Source organism: Phyllobates terribilis, unplaced genomic scaffold (genome assembly GCF_046119375.1).
Source record: "Phyllobates terribilis strain yellow unplaced genomic scaffold, ASM4611937v1 Scaffold_12__6_contigs__length_324123572, whole genome shotgun sequence".
NCBI classification, from domain to species: Eukaryota; Metazoa; Chordata; class Amphibia; order Anura; family Dendrobatidae; genus Phyllobates; species Phyllobates terribilis.
The window spans coordinates 288,359,187-288,384,542 of record NW_027362772.1 but is presented as its reverse complement, the minus strand read 5'-3'; the positions used below and the strand labels follow the sequence as shown (position 1 = coordinate 288,384,542).

The window sequence follows — 25,356 nt, the reverse complement described above, 5'->3', positions numbered from 1 at the left end:
TTCCAAGCCCAGATTGTTGGCGCAGATGTCCTTGCACAACCTTTTTTTTCCCTCCAGCAAAGCCTGTGTAACCCTATTGTTGGAAGTGTATAATTTCGTTTCGCTGTCATTGTGCTCTAATTATTGAGCTTATGGCAGTCATTAGAGTCCAAACGAGGGAACAAACCGACAATGCGAGCTTCGAAATAAATAAGACGGCAACGACAGGGGCGAGACGAGTCCTGAGGTGTGAATCTAATTATTACACACGGTTTACATGGTTTTCCTGGATAAATGCACAGCAGAGGCTTCCTGCAACTCAAGGGTCGGAGACAGCACCGATAATTAACTGCTTCAATCCTGGACTCTGTGTACAGACAATGTTCACATTTATACAAAGTGTCACTAGGCCGATTATTTTTGGGCACAATTAGGACATGACGTGCGTCCAAGGCGTATAACATAATAAAAACATCACATCTGTGTCACTTTGGCGCATCTTTCTATATAACACTTTCCACCAAGTCCCAACTGGAATGAGAATAGCAACTTTTTGTGACTTTTTAAAGACTCACAATGCAAAAATTTGACTTCTGCCTATTTACATAGCTTAACCATGCCCCAACCTTTCAAAAGTTTTGAGAGTAAATTCCAAAAAGTTTATTACTATTTGATGCCAGAAAACTTGTGCAAGAGTCCTGATAAATCCACGCCCCACACTGTCTAAAAATAAGACCATATTAGACTAGTAAATCTGCACCAATGTGCGCCTGCCACCAGGAAATATTCTCAAAACACAAGGGGATAAATTTACTAATGTGTTCGTGCTAGGCTTTACTATTGATAATTGCCAGAATTTAGATTTTAGAGCACAATTGCGATAATTTTTAGACTTATCGGTTGTGTGTTTTAGACACCTTTAGTGCCTCGTTCAACATGAGGTTAGGCACAAAAAGGTGTCTCAAATCAAAAGGAGGTTTAAAAAGTGTCCAAAAAGGCACCAAAGTTATTATCCAGCAGGAGCCCCTCTGATAATTTTGAGGCATTTTCAGACTGTCTTGTTTAAAGCGTCCCATACATAACAGATAGCTGTCGGGTGGACAATGGTTCTACCGATAGTTCGGCCAGCATCTCTCTCAACTCCTCCCTACAAGAGAGCGCTCGTTCTTCTGAGCACTCCTGTGATCTCTACGAGAGAGCCGCTGACGGACTTCTCTGGTTGTGGCATATCCCAAAGCCGATAAAAGAATTATCAGTGCAAAATCGGATCCTTCTCTTCCCTGACATATGAGTGTTGGGAAACTTCCATACGCATGTTGGCGTAATTAGTGGGTTCGGCCGACTTTAGTCTAGTGTGTATGGGGGACTTGACTTTGCACTGTCTCAGTATTGATGAATCGGCCAGGAAATTCTTCACACTTTTAAACATTTGATATTTCGAAGATAGCAGGTGATAAGATGATGTTATATTTTTTACCCCCTATAATGTAGGAAGTTTATGTTTTCAAGATTTCTTCTAAGACCAGTTCTAGTCTTTCTTGGAGTTCAGCTCTTATTCCAGACGAGCTTTTGTTAGGATCCAGGCGAGATTCACCAGTTCCCTCCAGTTGGATATTTATAGGAACAGGGATGTAAATTTTGGACTTAACCCACGGCCAGTCATTTTCTTACAAATTTGGAATTTTTTTATATTCTTTTCCTCTTGCAAAGTTTGCCCAATAGTACAGGTAATTTGACTGTTGTGGAGGGCTGAACCAATAGGCCAAAGTTAATTCTACTCAATATTAACATATTAATTATAATTATTTTATATTAATTGTATGACTTAATATTGAGCAGAATTAAGTATGCTGACATCCCCCTATGAGCCCACACACAGCCCCCTATATACAGCATGAGCCCCAACACAGCATGAGCCCCACATAGCTCCCTCTACACGGCATGAGCCCCACATAGCTCCCTCTACACGGCATGAGCCCCACATAGCCCCCTCTACACGGCATGAGCCCCACATAGCCCCCTCTACACGGCATGAGCCTCACATAGCCCCCTCTACACGGCATGAGCCCACTATATACAGTGAGAGCCCCACACAGCCTCCTATATACATACAAATATCATATACACATGAAAAAAACAAAACATACCTCACTCCCGTTCCCCCGACACTCTGCTCCTGTCTCCGGTACACAGCTGACGCAATGAAATTACGTCATCGCGACTGCTGTCTCACGCTGATTGGTGGAAGATGAAACCGTCCTCCACCAATTCATTCACCACTGTCTGCATCCTGAGGATGCGGATAACAGTGGCCACTGTTTCCAGCCATTTATAGGTCGAGGGCCGGTCTGGAATAGCCTGAGGGCCGGATGTGAATTGCTGGCCGCACTTTGCCCAGGTCTGCTGTAGAGAGCTCCAGTATTTTCAGTCTTCTTCCATTGAAATCTGTCTATTGTAGAGAAAATGGGAATCCAGTGAATAAGTAATTGTGAGACTAAGCTGCAATCCCAGTAGTGGCTTCTAATAGTCATTGCGATGGAGAAAATGAAAGCTCGTTTGATTACAATTAGTAGTCTTGTCCGTGTCCACATTATTTATCAAGCCACTGTTTAAAATAAAAACCGAGAACAGACAAAACAATGCAAAATCCACGAGCCCGGCAGCCAAACCAAGGCGCCAGCTGCATTTTTATGGAGACAGAGAAATTACCTCATGAAGTCTTCCAAGAAAACCTACTGAATCTTCAGGAATCAAACACAAACTGTAATGTAAGGTTCATCTGTAACTTGGCTCTTAGGAATCTGACCTGCAGTTATTTTCTTTGTAGACTTGTTCTTGCAAATTAGCTCTGTCCCGGAAGGAAAGAAAACCTACAACAGGCACCAGCGAGATGGTAGCCACCTTGAAAGTCAGTGTTCAAGCCTTGAAGAAGTCAACACGTTGACTTACAGGAGAACCACCAGCAAAGTGAAATCCATCTGCAAAGTCAAGGCTAGTCCGGTTGACTTTGACGTACTACACTGCTCAAAAAAATAAAGGGAACACTTAAACAACAGAATATAACTCCAAGTAAATCAAACTGTCCACTTAGGAAGCAACACTGATTGACAATCAATTTCACATGCTGTTGTGCAAATGGAATAGACAATAGATGGAAATTATTGGCAATTATCAAGACACACTCAATAAAGAAGTGGTTCTGCAGGTGGGGACCACAGACCACATCTCAGTACCAATGCTTTTTGGCTGATGTTTTGGTCACTTTTGAATGTTGGTTGTGCTTTCACACTCGTGGTAGCATGAGACGGACTCTACAACCCACAGAAGTTGCTCAGGTAGTGCAGCTCATCCAGGATGGCACATCAATGCGAGCTGTGGCAAGAAGGCTTGCGGTGTCTGTCAGCGTAATGTCCAGAGGCTGGAGGCGCTACCAGGAGATAGGCCAGTACACCAGGAGACGTGGAGGGGGCCATAGGAGGGAAACAACCCAGCAGCAGGGCCGCTACCTCCGCCTTTGTGCAAGGAGGAACAGGAGGAGCACTGCCAGAGCCCAGCAAAGTGACCTCCAGCAGGCCACAACTGTGCATGTATCTGCACAAACGGTTAGAAACCGACTCCATGAGGGTGGTATGAGGGACCGACGTCCACAGATGTGGGTTGTGCTCACAGCCCAACACCGTGCAGGACGCTTGGCATTTGCCACAGAACACCAGGATTGGCAAAGTCGCCGCTGGCGCCCTGTGCTCTTCACAGATGAAAGCAGGTTCACACTGAGCACATGTGACAGACGTGACAGAGTCAGGAGATGCCGTGGAGAGCGATCTGCTGCCTGCAACATCCTTCAGCATGACCGGTTTGGCAATAGGTCAGTAATGGTGTGGGGTGGCATTTCTTTGGAGGGCCGCACAGCCCTCCATGTGCTCGCCAGAGGTAGCCTGACTGCCATTAGGTACTGAGATGGGATCCTCAGACCCCTTGTGAGAAAATATGCTGGTGTGGTTGGCCCTGGGTTCCTCCTAATGCAGGACAATGCCAGACCTCATGTGGCTGGAGTGTGTCAGCAGTTCCTGCAAGATGAAGGCATTGAAGCTATGGACTGGCCCGCCCGTTCCCCAGACCTGAATCCGATTGAGCACATCTGGGACATCATGTTTCGCTCCATCCACCAACGTCATGTTGCACCACAGACTGTCCAGGAGTTGGCGGATGCTTTAGTCCAGGTCTGGGAGGAGATCCCACAGGAGACCATCCGCAATCTCATCAGGAGCATGCCCAGGCGTTGTAGGGAGGTCATACAGGCACGTGGAGGCCACACCCAATACTGAGCCTCATTTTGACTTGTTTTAAGGTCATTACATTAAAGTTGGATCAGCATGTAGTGTGTTTTTCCACTTTAATTTTGGGGGTGACTCCAAATCCAGGCCTCCATTGGTTAATAAATTTGATTTCCATTGATGATTTTTGTGTGATTTTGTTGTCAGCACATTCAACTTTGTACAGAACAAAGTATTCAATGAGAATATTTCATTCATTCAGATCTAGGATGTGTTATTTGAGTGTTCCCTTTATTTTTTTGAGCAGTGTATAACTAAATAAGTCCAGTATTTTTGGCAACAGAAAAAAAATCAGATCACACAGAAATGAGATGTACCTTTATGAAAAAAAAAAATACAGAGAAAGAGACATGATAAGAACGATTGAACACCTTGAAGAAGAATCTGGTCTTGGTTTTGAATGGGAAGAAACCTCAATAGTCACGGTTGATCTTCACAATTTCCACTTCAAGCAAATTTGCCCCCGTACAGACTAAAGTTGATGAAAATAACTGATTCGGGAGGAATTTAATTAAGACATGACCTCATGGTTGGTCTTTAAAAATATTTTCGCTACACAACCGATTGTTCATGCTGCAAAAAATGTTTCCTACAAGTAAAAGGTCATTCCTTGCTCTTCCAGTGCCATCGAATATGTATGGCTGCTTGGAGCATCAATACTTGACAATATCAACTAAAATGTGTACGGTTTTGATGGAACAATCAACCAACACGTATAAAGCGTGTGGCCACCAGAAGAAGGTTGGTGGTTGATTGTCTGGTGAACGTTTGTTTCGCCAACGCAGCCACAAATATTTTAGTCCATGTCGATCGGACCAGATGTCCAACCAGACCATAAAGTATTCGATGACACCGGGCAAAAGATGAAATATCGTTTATGGACCAAAGATCGTTCTAAGAATGGAAGAACGTTCACCCGACTAGACATCGAAAAAATTCCCAACGTCCAGATGGTGACGGTCAGCTAGAAAGATTGTTTGTTCATCAACTTTTGTCACGGTTGAACAGGCGGACTCATGTTTCCCAGATAGAACCAAGTTATTAACTTATCTTTTTTTCATCAGACCAGAATCCGGTTGTGTATGGCAGCCATATATTACACAATATTAACAGAAATACAATTCAAGAACACAAGTCAGAATTCCAGATCATTACAGTGTAAACCAGTCTGTAATTAAAGAGTTTGTCCAATAAAAACAAGCTAACACCTACGCACAGGATAGTTGGTGATAACTTATTTATCGGTGAGGCTCTGACGGTTGGGATCTTCACCGATCGGCAGAATGGGTAACTTTTACCCCCGGCCGTGTGCATGCTCCACCACTGCTCCATACCTTCCCGATGGGGCTGCTGAGCTATGCTTTTGAGCCTCCAGAGAAAGCTGAATGAATGAAGATACGGTCAGGCGTCCGGCTGCTGTACCATTTTGTAACTAGGACAAAATTCCCCGATGCACTTCCAACTGTTCACCCATCTTCTGGATAATTGATAAATGGACAACCCCTTTAAATTACCCAATAAGCACTTGACAGAAGGTATTATTTGGCCAACCGTTCTCTCCCAACTCTCCCATACACATTTTTTATATACTTTATATACATCTGCATGCTTGGCTCGACTGAATACGCATGTCCTATCAATGGGGAGACCTTTTTGAGAAAGGTTCATCTTCCGGCTAAATAGAAGGATTAGTTTTGTAATTCAACATGCCTGATCTTTCTGTCTCATGACATCATCTGTTGAGGAATCGGAAGGTCCTCATATACATACCCATTAGATGGTTCCCCTGAAATCGTCGGGTTTTATTTGAGGGTCTTAAGTCCACCATGTTGATGAGCCTACAGTGTATTGCACAAAAATCACTTCATTTGTACCATTTTTAAGACCCAACCACATAAAATAATGTTATAGTTATCCTTTCTCACATCAATACATTTGCGGTCATACTAAAAAATAAAATGTAGGTAGACTGTTGTCCAACTTAGATCAGATCTGTATCAGTTGTGATGCTGATGGAGAACACCAAACGTCAGCATGAATAACATAACCCACTTCTTCATAAATCCCTATTTATTATTTTCGGGATAAGTCCAATCAACATTACACAACTGCGGGAAAAGCTTGTGTAGTAAAGCTGGGAGCCGAGCCGACGCCGACCATCGATGAATATAGCGTAAAACACCTTCATTCAGAAAAACAAGAACAAGAAATCTGTAATTCACCCAAATATGAACCATGGATTAACCCAACCTTTAGAAGTTTTTTTGGGTTTTTTTCAGCTCCCAAATTGTGGTGCTCACAAAAGAAATAACAGACTATTGCTACTACAACCCCTAAGTGACGAGTGGTTTCAATGATGTAGTCCATTAGTTACGCGCAACACAATAAGTTGGCAAATCAACGATCGACTTTCACATGGAAAAAGTTATTTTTTACATAGTGTTGGACAAAAAAGTGTCACTAAGTGATAGATTGTAGACTATCTTCTTTTACTCAATTTCAGACCCCTTCATTGGCATTTGTCAATCTGCTCCTGGTTTATGACTTTTTTTTCCATGTGGATTTGTGTCTGTCTGTAATACATGCTGAATATAAGGTTTGTGTGTTCACTAGCTCTCATGCACTAGCTCAGCACAGCTTCTTTCCTCAAGGTGATTTTCCACTGTTACATCCTAAAAAGCATCCAGAATTTTCCTCCCTATCCACAGCCTGAGTGATCAGGCATTCAGGTGTGTTGTGATCTCCACTAGCTCTCAGTACAGCTTCATTCCTCAAGTGATTTACCTTTCCACACCTCGAGAAGCATCGCACACTGTCCACCCTAGTTACAGCCTGAGTGATCAAGTGTTCAGGTATGTTGTAGTTGTCACTAGCTTTCATGCACTAGCCTTGTCCTCCCTAGCTACAGCATGAGTGGATAGGTATGTTGAAGTTGTCACTAGCTCTCAGCACAGCTTCATTCCTCAAGTGATTTACCTTTCTACATCTCGAGAAGCATCATGCACTGTCCTCCCTAGCTACAGCCTGAGTGATCAGGTGTCTTGGTATGTTCAGTCGTCACTAGCTCCAATGTACAGCTTCTTTCCTCAAGTGATTTCCACTTCTACATCTTAAGAAGCATTGCACACTGTTCTTTTTCTTCAGTCTGAGTGATCTGCCCACCCTGATAACTTGAATGCTTTCCCCTGTCCAGCTTGGCAAAGACTTAAAGTACATTTGAAAAAGATAACGCAGTGTGTGAGAGCCTTATTCAATTTCCACATGCGACAAGGTCATGTAAACAGTAGGCCGCTCCTGCACCCATCTGATGAGCACATGGAACCAGTCACCTCCGCAATTTGTGGATCTGACTGGACCGAGTTTTACAACAGCTGTCTGAACGTACCCTAACACAGAGAGAAGGGATGGGGGGAGCAGAAGGAGCAGTCAGGACCAGGTACAGTGCAGAGATTTAGGGTCACAATTTGCAGAGCAGCTAGCTAGCTCACAATATAAGCAAAATCCTGGCAAATTTTTTAACTAGGATGATTTCGAAAGTTGAGAATTTTGCATTTTAGGATGCAAACGAATAAAAAAAAAAAACAACAAAAAAAAAACAGTATAATTTTATAAGCCTTGATTGTTGCTGTGTGCAATCTATGGAGCATTCATTCATGGACCCAGGTTGTGCCAAACACAGGCACAAAACGGAGGATGGGGCGAGTGGAGTCGACCTTCTTGTGAACCGAAGAGATGTAGAGTCAGAAGTGGACGATGCACCGGGTGGAATGTGCAGAAAATCTGCATCTTTTTGGCCAGGAAATCTGAAGCAATATTTCCCTTGCATGTATAAATTTTCTGCTACAAATCCACATTAAAATCGATTTTGCTCCATGCATCGCAGAAAATCGGCAGACGTCAATTTCAACAAAGTTGAGATGAGATATGGCAAAACCAAATCCAGTTTATGGACTAATCCAATTTTGGATGTAAAACACTGACGAAACATTCTTCATACAACTCGCACAGACCAAACACACATAACAGCCCCCTGTGGAAATGACCAAGGTAAATGAGATGATCAATTGGTGGGGATCTTCCAGATAAGGAACAATCCCAACCTGAGAAGAAATGTCCAAGCTCCAGTGAAGATGACAAGAACTCTTCAGATACCCACCCCCCCCAAAAAAAAATCCCGTAGCAGGTAGATCCAAGAGCTCTCCTCCTACCCCCATGGACAGACGTCAGACTTATATACACATGGGCTGATGGACAACACGGAATATGTCATTTATCATATGTACACCCCTATCAGGAATGGAGACAGCCTTCACAATTCCCGGTGAAGGCACCAAAATTCATATCTGTGTATAACTTCTTTGTGCAGAACATATTGTATGACCGTTCTATACAGTCAGGAAGCCACAGGGTTCGGATATATTGACCAAACATATCCACCATGAAAGGTCCCATGGCTGGAACAGGAGAACATTAGGACATCTCACAGTAACACCGGGACTTTTCTTATCCCAAGTTCTTCTTCTTAATCTGCTTGGGCCGACGGGCCTTCAGAATGGTATAATTGCAGTATGTTGTGTGCCAACTGGATACAAACGGGACGAAAAAGGCTCGAAACAGTTTGGAAGACCTGAAAAAGGATGAGGAGACGGTTAACACAAATCAGAATAAAAATACTCCAGGAGACAAAAGTAATTAAAGAGTGGGGTTGAGCAAAAAGAACAGCAGGACGCTGGATGCAGAAGTGAAGACCGACTTATTCCAGCTGTCATGGAGGACCGAACCATAGCAGTCTTCTGCATCCAGCATGCTGGTCGTATCCACTAGGCCCCTTGACATGTGAAACCCACCAGTTGCTAGACCTCGTAAGTGCAAGAGACACCCAGGATGCCGGCGGTAGAAGAGAAGACCGCCTTAATACAGCTGCCACATAGTACAGACTGTGCTGAAATTCTCTGAATTCCCTATCATTATATCTTTAGATTGTGGGAGGAAACCCACGCAAACACAGGGAGAACATACAAACTCTTTGAAGAGGTTGTCTTTAGTGGGATTTGAACCCACGACCTCAAAGCAACAGTATTAACGACTGAGCCACCCTGCTTCCCCACTATATATTGGTTTCTACAAAGAAGGGTGCTGGCTGAGCTCTTGAAATGAGCACTCAGCCAGCTTCCTTCATATACAGCTCCGATCATGTACCGATTCACTGTGCAGTATCAAACACAAACTGGAAGAGGAGATGCCGGGACTAGACATTGGAGGTAAACATTTGTCATGGTCTTCTCGAATGGGTTGGCTTTTGTCTCTAACAAGGTGTTGGACACAAACAAGAAGAGGACCTGCCGGGACTGGCCATTGGAGGTCAACATCTATTTTGGCCTCCTCGAAAGGGTTGGCTTTTATCTCTAACAAGGTGTTGGACACAAACTGGAAAAGGACTTGCCTTGCCCAGTGCTCACAGCTGAAGATCATGGCACCTGAAGAATATTAGATAGTTGCATAATGTAAAACTAAGTTTTGCAGATGAGCAGCTACGATATTTCTCCATGGAGGGCCGGTGACATTGGACATTGTAGGTTAGATTTACAACTTCCTTATGATGGAGATGATCACAAGCCAATTTTGTAAACTTTTGATTCCACTATAAGCCCTGTCTCTTTTGCAGTAAAAAGTCATAAATCTTATATTATCCCGGTAATCTTCAACGAAACGCCTCCTACCATCCTCACGATAAGGCGAAGAAAGACCGATATATCTCCGGTAATGTCTACAGCTCTGCCAAGGAGCCGGGGTGGTTGGAGTAGTTGCGTCTCATGAGACCAATTACGCAAGAGAAGAGTGTGTCATAGCCGGGAGCAGAACCGTCCCCTCCATGATCTGCTGAAATCCGAGCTCTCGCCTTATCTGTAATGAAATGGTTCCTGACAATGAAGTGTCTGCTCGCTGTAATTAGGTGGCTGCTCTCTAATTCAATTACCATCTCCGAGTATCAGGAGCTCATCTCCGACGGTACAGGACCTGACGTCAATGGAGCTCTATGAAAACCCCCCAGAGGATCAAGTCGGGCCGCTGTGCCTGCCGAATCACCTCCGTCATTAACCTTTTCTATGCTGCACAGCTTCTGGCCAACAGATGACATTTAAAGTCTCTTTACCCTGTTCTAGTTGCTCGAGAAAAGCTTAAAAAAAAAAAAAAAAAAAAAAAAAGTGAATATGTAATAAACACAAAATGCAATAAAAAGGGACCTTAAAGATACATTTTGAAGCCATTTGATATAAGGAGATTGTCTAAACAGTTCCCTAATGTGCGTATGAGGGGTATTTACAAAACTGCTTGTGAAAGAATACAGACATTGCTTATGGCAGTCTGTACTCTGTCGTCGTGCTGCAGATACAGGCTGTTGACCAGATAAAAACTTATTGATTGTTGGTGGTCTGACCACTGGGACCCCCAATGATCCTGAAAACAGATGGAATGGAGGTCAAACATACATACCACAGCTCCACTCATTGTCCATGGGGCTGGCAGAGAAAGTGGAGTACGTCAGCTCCCTTCTGCAGTCTCATGCAATTTCTGGAGCTGCGGTTCAAAAGATTGATCTCAATGCGTCAACTGGAGATATCTGGGGTTCCTTCCGCAGTCTCATACACAACTGCAGGAGCTGTGAGCTCGATCTCCATGGGGCTATCAGAGATGCATCTGGTCCCTTCTGCAGTCTAATACAATTTCTAGTGCTGCGGTTTCTGAGCTCGATATCCTTGGGTCAATTGCAAATACCTGGGGTCTCTTCTGCGGTCTCAAACACAATTTTTGGAGCTGTGGTTTGTGAGCTTGATCTCCAGGGGTCAATTGGAAATACCGGGGGTCTCTTCTGCAGTATCAAACACAATTTCTGGAGCTGTGGTTTGTGAGCTCGATCTCCAGGGGTCAATTGAAAATACCGGGGGTCTCTTCTGCAGTCTCATACGCAATTTCTGGAGCTGTGGTTTGTGAGCTTGATCTCTACGGGGCTATCGTAGATACCTGGGAACCCTTCTGCAGTCTCATACACAATTTCTGGAGCTGTGGTTTGTGAGCTCGATCTCCATGGGTCAATTAGGAATACCTGGGGTGCCTTCTGCAGTCTCCTACACAATTTCTGAAGCTGTTATTTGTGAGCTTGATCTCCATTGGTCAATTGGAAATACCTGTGGTCTCTTCTGCAATCTCATACACAATTTCTGGAGCCGTTTGTGAGCTCTAACTCCATGAGTCAATTGGGAATACCTGGCATGCCTTCTGCAGTCTCGTACACAATTTCTGGAGCTGTGGTTTGTGAGCTCGATCTCCATGGGTCAATTGGAAATACCTGGGGTCTCTTTTGCAGTCTCATACACAATTTCTGGAGCCGTTTGTGAGCTCAATCTCCATGGGGCTATCAGAGATACCTGGGAACCCTTTGCAGTTTCATATATAAGCTCTGGAGCTGCGATTTGTGAGTTCAATCTCTGCTTCATTCATAATTTACAAACTAGCTACTAACCCTTTAATTAATCCTCCGCCGCTATATTTAAGGCTATGTTGCCACAAGACAGATACGCTGAGGATTTACAGCCTTGGAATGGAGTGCGGAGACTACGCTGTTTCACAGTCCCAGCACGGTGGACGGAATTTTTTCCAGAATCTCATTCAAAACCAAAAACGGACCAGGATTTTAAATCTGCAGCAATTGATGACTTTTTGTTGCCTATTGCAACGCAGGGGAGAGGGGTGAAATTGGCAGCATTTCTAAGCCCCAAAAAATTAATGCACAATTTGGTAAGAATTTTACCGCTGCAGAAAATCTGCAGAGCATCAGTTCCTAAAGTCTCTGAAAGTAGCGCTTGGAAACGGAGGTCACTTTCGGAAATTAACGCAAAATTCCAGCAACGGAGCAAAACTAGAGGTTAAATCTGTCTGATGTGAGGACGGCTTTTATTTTTTTCTGCTGAGAGCAGCCTAGAGTAAGAGTTTGTCTCCTCCATGGAACGAGTGTACGTAAGCAAGTGCGTCAGAAGGGATTAGGGAGCGCAGCTGCCTGCAGAGGCTGGAGAACGCAGGGGCATCTTGTGGTGCTGCAGCACAAAGCCTGGGAGGGAGCCCGACTGTGACAAGTGATTAATGAAGCATGGGCCGTCTGCAGACGTGTGTCTTATGGTTTAATGCTGAAGGGGCTATGAGTAACACACACCATATATATTAGTGCATCGCTGACTGATGTCAATGCACAAAACCTCGAATGCTTGTGCGCTCCGCTCGCCGCTCAGAGAAAACCTTACTGACGCCATCAAAGCCTAGATGCATCATTAGGTCTTCCAAAGAGGTCACCATACTGTATGGTAGGCGCACGGTTTGGATGCCATATTATGGATGCATTTTTAATTTTGCATTGTACCATTCCTCTATTGCACCTCCTGGTAAATTAGGATTTACCAAATTCACAATTTGATGTGACCATTACTTTTGGTCAAAAGGGAATGAATCCAAACACTAAAAGGACCCATGCCCCTCATATAGCAGTAGGCCGAATGTTCGCTCTCCGGACTCCCCCCATACATGTGCACGGCTGAGCGAGCACATTGTTTCAATGGGGAGAGCAGAGAAAGCCGCTGTTGGACACCTCTAACCTGCCCAAAACTTCTCTTTCCCAACCTGATCTGTCGCCCGTCCAGCTAAAAACGGGAGGATTCGGCCAACATTAAGGTGTACGGCGGCCATCACGCTGTCCAATACATTTCCAGGTGGTGCAACAGAGGAATGATACAATGCAGAGATCTAAAACAATTTTTTATTATGGGAATTGCAAGTGGTTGTAAACACAGACCAGTCAGTGGAGCGGACAGATCCCGTTTAGAGGGCAAGATTGAAATGAGAAAGACGGGTCTGTTTTTTTTTTTCAGTAGCAGATCAGCTTCAGAAATGTGAATGGGGCCAAGGTCCCAACTCGCAAACATGAGGGATTCCTGCTCTTCTGTCTCCATGTAGCCCATGTTCAGAAGCAGCAGCAGCATGGAGATTATACAGCAGAACTGAGCAGTGTAGATGTGAATCCAGCTCTGAGGCAAGATAAAACACCTACTAGAAAGCAACAGCATGGAGGCGATTATACAGCAGTGTAGATGTGAATCCAGCTCGGAGGTGAAATAAAACACCCACTGGAAAGCAGCAGCATGGAGGATATTATACAGCAGTACTGAGCAGTGTAGATGTGAATCCAGCTCTGAGGCAAGATAAAACACTTTACTAGAAAGCAACAGCATGGGGGAGATTATACAGCACTGCAGATTTGAATGCAGGTCTGAGGCAAGATAAAACACCTACTAAAAAGCATCAGCATTGAGGAGATTATCTAGCAGTACTTAGCAGTGTGGCTGTTAATTCAGCATTGAGGCGAGATAAAACACTGACTAGAAAGCAGCAGCACGCTGTGTGTTTTTCTGTGTCTGTACGCTCATGTTTCTGATCTAGCATTTCATTTGTAGCAGGATACCAGCACAGGGATGAGATAAAACGCTTACTAGGAAACAACAGAACCATCCGTATTTCGTCTACCTGCTTCTCTGCTTCTCTCCTCCCCACAGACTTCAATGGGCAGCTGTAATCTGACCTCTCAGTGATCTGGCCGTCGGTCCTGTCTCAGGTATGACAGATTTCGGCACTTATTTTATTACTGTTTATTCTGCTTGCATATAAAGTGCCAACATGTCCCATAGCGCTTTATAGACTGTCATCCTGTCCCCATTGGGGCTCAGGATGCAAGGGGAGAAGAAGTGGCTCATAAATGGAGGAAAAAGCTGATAAGGTACAAAAGTTTCTTATTGTTACTTGTAGTATAAATTTATGCAGTTCTTGAAATATCCAGTCATCTAGGTTTACGAGTGTGCTGCCGGCGCGTGAGCTCTTGCGTTGCAAGCAGAGACAGGAGGGCAGATGCACTGAAAATGTCTAAATCTAGTAACCTGGCCAACAACAGCCCAGTACTTACAAGTTCTAAAATAAAGAGCTTGTAATCACTGTGCTCCCTGACTAGCAGACCGGCCACTGCTGACAGACTGCAGCGGTGACCAGTAACCGAGGTAACGAGCTGAACAATAGAGAATCAAAAATCATAAGTTGCTGGTTTTTACGAGCACCTTGCAATTTTAATCATTGAACAAGATGATAGAAACCTTATAAAAGCAATGTGTCATCAGAACATAACATTATTCAAAGGTCAAATGCAATGTTATTTTTTCGTATCACAATATTTCATAAAAATAAAAACAAGACATCAGCAATGAGCAGACTGAGTCTATATTATGTATTGAAGCATCTAATGAGCGTGTGCAAAAATCCATGTGAAGGGAGGAGGAGGTGAGCTGTGACATCACCTACTGTGAATGGTGGATCCTGTGTTATCTACTGTATATAGAGATGTTATCAGTCATTGTACAGGAGGAGGAGGTGAGCGGTGACACCACCTATTGTGAATGGTGGATCCTGTGTTATCTACTGTATATAGAGATGTTATCAGTCATTGTACAGGAGGAGGAGGAGGTGAGCTGTGACACCACCTATTGTGAATGGTGGATCTTGTGTTATCTACTATATATAGAGATGTTATCAGTCATTGTACAGGAGGAGGAGGAGGTGAGCTGTGACAACACAGGATCCACCACTCACAATAGGTGATATCTGCTGTATATAGAGGTGTTATCAGTGATTGTACAGGAGGGGGAGGAGGTGAGCTGTGACATCACCTATTGTGAATGGTGGATCCTGTGTTGTTAGCTGTATATAGCGGTATTACCTGTCCTGCCTCTGATTAGGAAACTGCTGAAAACTCTTCCTTAGAGGACAGGAAATATGAGTATAAATAGTCATAGTGACCAGTGTGAAAACTGCAAGATTGCCAATTGTGTTTTAATAAGGCTGATTGCCAACATTTACAGTAAAAAAAATAAATGCAACACTAAAACCTGATGTAAAGAACAGATCCTTTTCTGATGATACGTTCCCTTTACGCCAGCATTTTGGTAGGAATAATGGTGCAGATCAAGATGGATTTATTGCTTTTATACTTTTCTGGGATTTGCATCCAAAATATGCAGAAAAATACAAATCCGGGATCTACTGAGCAATTCTTGGGAGATGCCACTAAGTAGACTTGTGGCTAGGGAAAATGTGAAACCAAGTTGTACTGGATGAATTCAGTTTGGAGGGGTCTCCGGGGAGCGGCGCTGGATCAATATCCACGTGTTAAACTTTTGAGTTTATTGACAGTGATCCCTCAGCATCGAGCCGACGCGATAAAAATCATCATCAAAGAGGAGCTGAAGTGCACTTAATGACGCTGCCGCGCCGCCGTGGGACCCACTTCACACACTTTTTACGGCTCGATTCTCCCTGATAGCGGCTCTCATACGTTAATTGAACTTGCCGGCTTCGGGCGCACGTGTCCGCTTGTTTGGGGGGGGGTAATGGCCTAAGTTATCAGTGTGAGCAACAAAAGGTAATTGTAGGACAATCCGAGGTTTAATGCAGAATCTCGCCGTCGCTGCACACAGCCTCCGTAGCTTGCACTTGCAGTGCTGGGGTCCCTGGTTGCAATCTGGGTGGGTTTCATTTATGGACTCCGTGCAAACCAGCTCCAGGAGGAAAGAGTGCCACCTAGAGGACACAGCGATGCAAGCCAAGTCACACCCATCTACACACAGCTGTTTTGGGGTGTTTGCCCCTCATCAGTGAACAGTAGGGTGCGGCCGGCTGAATGAGATGCATTTGACACAGATTTGAGGGGTATAAGACCAGTCAAATAAATCTTAAGATCCCCAGCCATGGTGCAAGGCTCATTAAAAGGTAATCGGTCACGAGATTTCACAATACAAACTGTATTCATTATATTAAAAAAATATATATAGAGAAAATCTGTTAGACCAGATGAGGCTGGTGTATTTACTTTGAAAATCCCTATTAAAATGGCTTTGTGAAAACTCAATCTCCGCCTACTTAACCTGAGCAACAGCTCCTCAGTGTCCCTCCTCCCTGCAATCTCACATAGCTCAGTACAAGCTGCAGCTGTTCGGTAGGGTGGACAGAGACTGAATACATAGGAGATCTATCATCACTCTTTAGCAGGAATCATAAAACGATCATCTTACACAGTCATTCCGACATGGATTTTCATGGCAAGTACATCAGCCCCATTGGGTTTAAAGCTAATATGCATGTGGCTTAAAAGCTTGATTTCTCAGCGCTGGCACATCGGGTTACTACAAGACAAGTATCATTTTTATTGCTGTACTAGGACCTATGCAGCCGTATCACTAGTGTCAGTAGTAAAAGGAGCCAGAGAGGTTCTCTTTAATAATAAGACTTGAAACGAGCAGAGGTATCCAAGAAGTCGCTGGCGTTGCAGCTCATTATAGCATCAGCTGGCACAGCTGCAGCCGCGCTCATTAGCCGCAATCAATGTGACCCCGGAATGTGTGCTAATCCCATTTTCACATATTAATATCTGCTGGTTTGTGTTTTGACCGGACCGGCGCAGTCTACAACCCAATCCTATTAGCGGTGGTGTGCGCCCCGACAGCGCTAGCTGGGGAGGTGAGCGCCAGGCTCGCTAATCACCTGCTACGAGGGGAAGCTCGCCCACTTCTCTTTACTGCTCGGCTCACTGCTGACTATAGGAATATTAGATTTCACACTGCTTGGGACCCGATTGTGGTCTGAATACACTGGTGTTTTCACAAATGTTCACTTCAAAGCCTTTGGAGCGATGCAGCTCTTAAAGAGCTTCTGCAGCGCCTCTCCACCTCCGCACAACAGGCGGTATTATTGCCCGAAGCAAACATCCTACACCCGGCAGATATCATAGGACACTTGCACAATGCCTGCTCGGCTGAGCATGCCTCTTTGGCTGAGCATGCACGCTGCAGAGAAGGCTGTCAATGTGCCACGCTCACTGTATAGTGAAGAGACTCATAGCTCCCTGCGCAGCCCGATGATTATTCTCAATTGATGAGTTAAATGTGTCTTCATTAAATACAGATTTTCCCATAACGGAGATAGGGGATGAAAGCTGGTGCTTATAATGTTCTATGGAGAACTGTAACTATCATTCCAGGAGAATGCCTGTGTGCTCCACTATCTCCTCCCCCTGCATAGAATTTTAAAAGCACCAACTATCCTCTGCTATCTCAGTAATAGAAAAATCTATCTTCAATGAATACAGATTTTACCTATGAAATGAATTATCAGTCCAGGAGGCGCAGGAAGTAGATTTCTCTGATCAGATATATTACTACATTTCTTATTTTCATGTGTACTATTGATTTATTAAAAAAGAATTAGAATGACGGATACTCTTTAAAGCGTACCTGTCATTTTGTATCCTGCATTTTTCCAGCTGCAGGTCTTTCTCAATTTTCAGTCGTCTCTGAGCTAGAGAGTGGAGATCAGTTGCTATGATGTCTCCCATGCACAGCACACAGACATGAGAAATTCCTGCTCTGTTTAGAAGCAGTAGCAGCATGGACATTTTTCAGTATTACTGAGCAGTGTAACTGTGAATCCAGCATTGGAGTGAAATAATGATTTCCTAGAAAGTAGCAGCAGCATGGAGGACATTATACAGCAGTAGTGAGCAGTGTAGATGTGAATCCAACACTGGGATAAGAAACACTTACTAGAAAGCAGCAGAATGGAGGACATGATACCGCAGTCCCGAGCAGTGTAGATGTGAATCCAACACTGGGATAAGAAACACTTACTAGAAAGCAGCAGAATGGAGGACATGATACCGCAGTCCTGAGCAGTGTAGATGTGAATCCAACACTGGGATAAGAAACACTTACTAGAAAGCAGCAGAATGGAGGACATGATACCGCAGTCCTGAGCAGTGTAGATGTGAATCCAACACTGGGATAAGAAACATTACTAGAAAGCAGTACCATCTGTTTGCCTCTCAGTCTGCTCTTCACAACTTATATCTCCGTAGACTTCCATAAGCAGTTGTAATCTAATCCCCCAGTAAGCCGACAGTCTAGTCTTGAGCAGGATTGATTTTAGCAGCTATATATTAAACATATATCTATATATATGAAGGCATTCATGGCTTCTATCATTGGCTCCTGCTGCTCGTGATGCGATTTCTTCTTACAGGGGGCTACACAATGCCTCGAGTTCATTAAATCCAGATACAGATTTACAAGCCATAGGCCGTGCACAGTGGGGCGTAGAAAAATATGGCACAAATTATTACGGTCATAAACTTTTTTTTTTTTTCTCTCTCTATTGTAGTAATGAAAAGCCCTGGGCTGCAACAAGGCAGAGAAAATGAATTAATCTGGCTAGTTAGCGCTGCACGCGGCCGTATGGAGTGAAGCAGGGGGACTGATGGAATCCTTGCAGCCGAAAAGCCGTCAGCCTCACATCCTGGCCTAAGTGGAGACATTGGCTTTGACGTCAATGCGCATGACTTAACCTGACAAATGGCAGCAGAACAATGACTGCCGTGCTGAGCCAAGCGCTTTTTTTTTTTTTTTTTTTATTTCCATGAGCCCTTGGGACTAGAAAGCAAAGAAAAAAAAAACCCCACTAGTGTCTGATCTCTGGAGGAGAACGCGGAGCCGTCTACGTATTGGGACGCACATATGTAATGGATGATAATGTCCTAACCTTGGCACTGTGAATCCTGTCCTTTCCACCTGAGGGGCTGCTAATGACGCAAGTGAAGACAGGAAAAAAAAAGCGTACGAGAGGGGGGAGGTGACGGCTTTGCTTTTAATGACGTCCTTGGGGGGATAGATAAGTCTACGGTGACAGTAAGGCATGATAACTTTCTGCGGCTATCTCCGTCAGAGAAGAGATATGTTAAGGTGCCTTTTATGGAGAGAACAGGTTTGGGGAAAACAGAAGCGTTCAGCCGTGCAATGCCGTCCCTATTAATATCTTGTGTGATGCCGTGATAAAACCGACACCGGGAGAAAGTCTAAACTTTTTGTAGCCGTTCGAATAATTTTGTTTTTGCAGGATTAGTTGGAGTCTCCATTGGCATCATTGCAATAAGGGATTAATACTCCAATTATGAAAAGTTGTCGCCAATCTAAAATACACCCGTAATGCTACATCGGAGACATGTGCGCCACTGCGCCATTCATTGTCTATAGGACTGGCGGAGGTGGCACTCGGCTTTGAGGCTTAACACTGGCAAAGTCTAATGTAGGCGTACTAAACGGCAGATCCCGGAGTTACTGAAAAGCCTGAGGATGCCTTTTTACTACTTGAGGTGGAGATGCCGGGGGCTCATGGGTTGGCAAGTAGGAGCCCCCAACCTATGTATGCAGTCAGCGAGAAGTCATGGTCCACATTAACCCCAGTCTGAATGTCAAGAGATCGGAGTTATCTCCAATCTGATTTCCTTGCAGATTTCGCTATACCTCTCTGCTCCTATCTGCTAATGGTACGTGACCCAACTTTCCCATCCTGATTTCCTTGCAGACTTCTCTATACCTCTCTGCTCCTATTTAAAAATGGTACGTTCTTCAAGTTACACCAGCTACCCCCCACTTTCATTTATGACCTTGTTTACTCAACCTTTGAGTATCCAGCATCTGGTTCAGCCTTAATCAGCTGATCAAGATGAGCACAGACCACTCCCCTCTGGTTCACAGCTGAATGCATTCTGTTATAAATATATTGTGGGCCAGGAGTCTGTGTCAGACTTTAGTCTGTTTCCATCACCTTAAGTGTGGCCATTAGCTGAAGTGTGAGAAACATGAATTAATCCTGAAGGGAACTGAAGTGAACTGAAGGTAACTGGATACTAAGACACAGTAAACAATGTTTGTGTTTGTTTTCACTCTCACCCCCTTAATCCTTCACCTTTTCCAACCACCCCTAATCCCTACACCTGGTAACGAATTCTTCATCTCTCCCTCCATTCTTCCCACCCATCTCACCTCTTCCTCAGAGCTATTCCGCAACATGCAATCCTTTGCCTCCAAACAGACAGCCACCTCATGCCCTCTCCTGCTCCCACCTACTAACGCTTTCTCTGCTCCTCCTCACTGCCGGCGACATCTCTCCACATCCCGGCCCTCCTCACCACATCCCTACAATCACTTCCACCTCCTACCCATGATCTATTCCAAACTCTCGTAACCCTTCTAACCTTATACCCATCCGCCCAGCCCCAGCTTCCCTAGTCCCTCTAACAGGAGCTCTATGGAACGCTCGCTCTGTCTGCAACAAACTTTCCTACAAGATCTCTTCATCACTAACAAGCTTTCCTTCCTCCGCATCACTGAAACCTGGCCCACCCCCTCCGACACGGCCTCTCCTGCTGCACTTTCGTATGGCGGATTCCACCTCTCCCATACCCCCCGCCCCACCAGCAAGCACGGAGGAGGAATAGGTTTCCTCGTCTCAGATAACTGCTCCTTCACCCATATCCCACTGCCACCCTCAAATACTCTCCCCTCTTTTGAAGTGCACTGCGTGCGCATCTACTGCCCCTCCAACCTCCAACTGGCTGTCATCTACCGCCCCCCAGGATCAGCCACCACTTTCTTTGACCACTTCACCACTTGGCTACTTCATTTCCTCTCCGTTGACATCCCCACTATCCTCATGAGCGACTTCAACATCCCCATTGATACTTCCCTCTCAGCTGCCTCTAAGCTTCTATCCCTCACTTCCTCCTTCGGTCTTACCCAGTGGTCTTCCACACCCACCCACGAAGACGGCCACACGCTGGACCTCATCTTCACCCACCTCTGTTCCCTATCTAACCTCTCTAACTCACCTCTCCCTCTCTCTGACCACAACCTACTTACATTCTCTACCCTCTCCTCTCCAGGGCAACAATCCCCACTCCACAAACTTGCATACCCTCGCAGAAATCTCAAACACCTTGACCTACACTCACTCTCTGAATCCCTTCTCCCTCTTACAGACATTAGATCCTTACATGATGCAGATGTTGCTGCCACTTTATACAACACCACAACAGCTGTAGCTCTCAATTCAGTCGCCCCCCCTCACACATACCAAAGCTCGCACAATCAACAGACAACCCTGGCACACCAGCCTAACTAAAGAACTGCGATGGCCCTCCAGGGTTGCTGAGCGTAGATTGAAAAGGTCCCACTCCAATGAGCACTTCATCGCATTCAAACAGTCCCTCACTACCTTCAAGTCCACACTCACTGCAGCAAAACACACATACTTCTCATCTCTCATATCCTCCCTGTCTCACAACCCTAAACAACTATTCAACACCTTCAATTCTCTCCTCCGTCCCCCAGTGCCTCCTCCCTCTCCTCTTATTCCAGCCGAAGACTTTGCCTCATTCTTCAAGCAGAAGATTGACACCAACAGACAAAGCTTTTGCCTAAAGCCCCCTCAGCCCCTCCCCACACCTACTCAACACTCCTCCTCCAAAACCACATTCTCCACCATTACGGAAGATCAACTTTCCTCTTTACTCTCCAAATCACACCTCACCACCTGTAAACTTGACCCAATCCCGTCCCACCTCATCCCAAACCTTACCACTATCTTCATCCCACCCCTAGCCCACCTCTTCAACCTGTCACTAACAACTGGTGTCTTCCCCTCATGCTTCAAACATGCCTCAATCACACCCATCCTCAAAAAGCCCTCCCTTGACCCATCCTCTCTGACTAGCTATCGCCCCATATCACTTCTCCCCTATGCCTCAAAACTACTGGAACAACACGTCCATTCTGAGCTGTACTCCCACCTCTCCTCCTGCTCCCTCTTCGACTGCCTACAATCTGGTTTCCGACCACACCATTCTACTGAAACTGCACTGACTAAAGTCACCAACGACCTACTAACCGCCAAATCTAAGCGACACTACTCTGTCCTCCTCCTCCTAGACCTGTCATCTGCCTTCGACACAGTGGACCATTCCCTCTTACTACAAACTCTCTCATCTCTCGGCATCACAGACTTGGCTCTATCCTGGATCTCCTCATACCTAACAGACAGGACATTCAGTGTCTCTCACTCACAGACCACCTCCTCATCTCGCCCCCTATCTGTCGGTGTCCCCCAAGGTTCAGTTCTAGGACCCCTGCTCTTCTCCATCTACACCTTAGGCCTGGGACAGCTCATAGAGTCTCATGGCTTTCATTATCACCTCTATGCTGATGACGCACAGATCTACCTCTCTGGACCCGATATTACCTCCTTACTAACCAAAATCCCACAATGTCTGTCTGTTATTTCATCCTTCTTCTCTGATAGATTTCTAAAACTTAACATGGACAAAACAGAATTCATCATCTTTCCGCCATCTCATTCAACCCCCCCAACTGACCTATCCATCATAGTCAATGGCTGCCCACTCTCCGCAGTCCCTTAGGCTCGCTGCCTTAGGGTAACCCTGGACTCTGAACTCTCCTTCAAACCACATATCCAAGCCCTTTCCACTTCCTGCCGACTCAAACTCAAAATCTCCCGGATCCGTACATTCCTCAACCATGAATCCGCAAAAACACTAGTGAATGCCCTCATCATCTCCCGCCTTGACTACTGCAACCTCCTGCTCTGTGGCCTCCCTTCCAACACGCTCACACCCCTCCAATCCATCCTAAACGCTGCAGCCCGACTAATCCACCTGTTCCCCAGCTATTCCCCGGCCTCTCCTCTCTGTCAATCTCTTCACTGGCTCCCCATTGCCTAGACACTCCAGTTCAAAACTCTAACCATGACATACAAAGCCATTCACAACCTGTCTCCTCCATATATCTCTGACCTAGTCTCCCGCTACATACCCGCACGCAACCTGCGATCCTCACAAGGTCTCCTTCTCTACTCCCCTCTAATCTCCTCCTCCCACAATCGCATACAAGATTTCTCCCGTGCTTCCCCCCTACTCTGGAACTCTCTACCCCAACACATCAGACTCTCGTCGACTGTGGAAACCTTCAAAAAAAGCCTGAATACCCACCTCTTCCGACAAGCCTACAACCTGCAGCAACCACCACTCCACCAATACCGCTGCACGACCAGCTCTACCCTCACCTACTGTATCCTCACCCATCCCTTGTAGACTGTGAGCCCTCAAGGGCAGGGTCCTCGCTCCTCCTGTACCAGTCGCCGTCACGTTTTGTTCAAGATTATTGTAATTGTTCTTGTATGTATACCCCTTCTTCACATGTAAAGTGCCATGGAATAAATGGCGCTATAATAATAAATAATAATAATAATAATAATAATAATAATCTTGGCTGTCTTTGCTACCTCTGAATGGCTCCACATCCCCATCACCGTGTGATGCCCACAAGTATGTTCATTTTCAGGAATTGCATAGATTTAACAGCCAGTCATGGAGAGGAAAAGATTTATTGGACCCCGATTCATCAGTCTGCACCAGAATTGAGGCTGAAAACAATTTGAAATATCTTAATTTTTACACCAAACCTGGCAACTTTTGGGAAAGGAGCCAGTGTTTTGCGAGAACGGGGTGAGGTTGAGCACAACCACAACCCACATGCTCATCATAGTTTACGCCTCAAAGGTGGCGTAAAATCCGACACAGACTGCAGCACATTTCTTGCATCTGAAAGATGCGTCACGTTCATTAGGAGGAACCTGCCTTTATAGACACTGGGGTACAAAACCCCAGTCTGGTTGTCTCGGGCCATGGGTTACCCGTGTGCCAAAAAAATGAAGGCTATACCATCCATAAGCTGCTGTAGATCTCAGCTGCAATGTACCACAGTTTTCTGCATACTGCCAGGCTATGCCCTTTTGCTAATCTTCACACCCACTTTTTAGATAAGTGCCAGCGCTGGGGATAAAAAGCGAAAAGCTTTGCTCATGTGCCGCATGCAACAAATTTTGCAAATTTTTGACCATAAAATCTAAAGTAAAGGGCCACGACTATTCTAGTTTTTGCCGCTTCTGGCATGGTGGTTTCTCCCAGATGTTCTTACCTTGAAGCATCCAGGAATGGCTTATAAGCTATAACCGTCCACTCTTCCTTTGCGGAGTACCGCGGCTCCCGTGCCGTCTTAGTTGCCGTATCTAAATCAACCAAATAGTGACACTTGGCAATGTCCACCTACAAAAAAACAAAGGGCGACATTCATTACACTGCAGCAAAAACTCACCAAACACTGAACGTGTGAACATGGCCTAAAAGTGAGGTTTTAATTGGATTATTCAGTCAGGACCTGCAAAAAAAAAATGCACTGTGCACCCCAAGCGGCCATCGTCTGTAGCCCAGAAAAATTTACTTCTTGCATTATATTTTAGCCTTTAGTAAAGTTTTTAGTTTTTGTGGACTTTGAAGGTGAACGCAGCGGATATTTCTTCCTTTGATGACAATTTATATGAACAGTAATAAGTAATATCAATTTAGACAAGGATGTTGTTCCGGCGTCATCATAAATCCTCGGGAGCGGAGTAATCCGGGTCTCGGGGGAACGTGACAAACCATCATCAGTTCCTGGGATTAATCAGACCGTCTCCTATAAACGACGACTCTGATGTCTATAAACCTGAAGACGAAGCAACAAATTATCCTCTAAATGAAGCGTGACGGATGAGGACGCTCTCGCCTTGTCTGTCTTCAGATAGAAAATAAAAAAATAGACAAAGCTCAAACACCGATCGTTCTCAGGCAGCGACAGGGAGAACGTCAGCTCTTCCAAGATAACAGATCAGTTGTTGATTTAGCCGAGAGTATAAAGATTCCTGATAAAGACGAATGTCATCTGCAAGACGTACGAGCACCGACTGCCAGGACGTGAGTGCACCAAGTACATCATCGAGTGCCAGGGGGCAGAGAAGTTGGCACCTTCTTGGAGACGATGGGTGCGATCTACTAAACGATCAGCAGCAGATTTATTATGTGGCTTAGATACTTATTAAATAAACAGTTTTGAGTGGTGTCTAAAAAATGAATTACAGCTTGTTGTAAATATGTATCTTTTTTCATTTGGTGCAAAATGCCGCTGTTCTGCTGATTCCAGTAACAATTTTCTTTTCTCCCTGCGCCTCTCCGTCC

The 25,356-nt window shown here is 45.0% G+C and overlaps 1 protein-coding gene across 2 annotated transcripts in view; it reads right to left on the bottom strand.

The window, feature by feature from the left end:
* Window positions 1-4,682: 4,682 nt before the first annotated feature.
* Window positions 4,683-25,356, bottom strand: part of ALG9 (ALG9 alpha-1,2-mannosyltransferase) — an 85,571-nt gene continuing 64,897 nt past the window's right edge. Inside the window, exons 14-15 of one of the 2 annotated variants that reach the window (XM_073657134.1) lie at window positions 24,281-24,408; window positions 4,683-8,940 (exon numbers count right to left, since the gene is read on the bottom strand). In XM_073657134.1, coding sequence (XP_073513235.1) covers window positions 8,817-8,940; window positions 24,281-24,408 — 252 coding nt within the window. In that variant the 3' untranslated portion in view covers window positions 4,683-8,816. The remainder of the gene's footprint in view (window positions 8,941-24,280; window positions 24,409-25,356) is intronic. The other variant, XM_073657133.1, reaches the window with a different exon arrangement.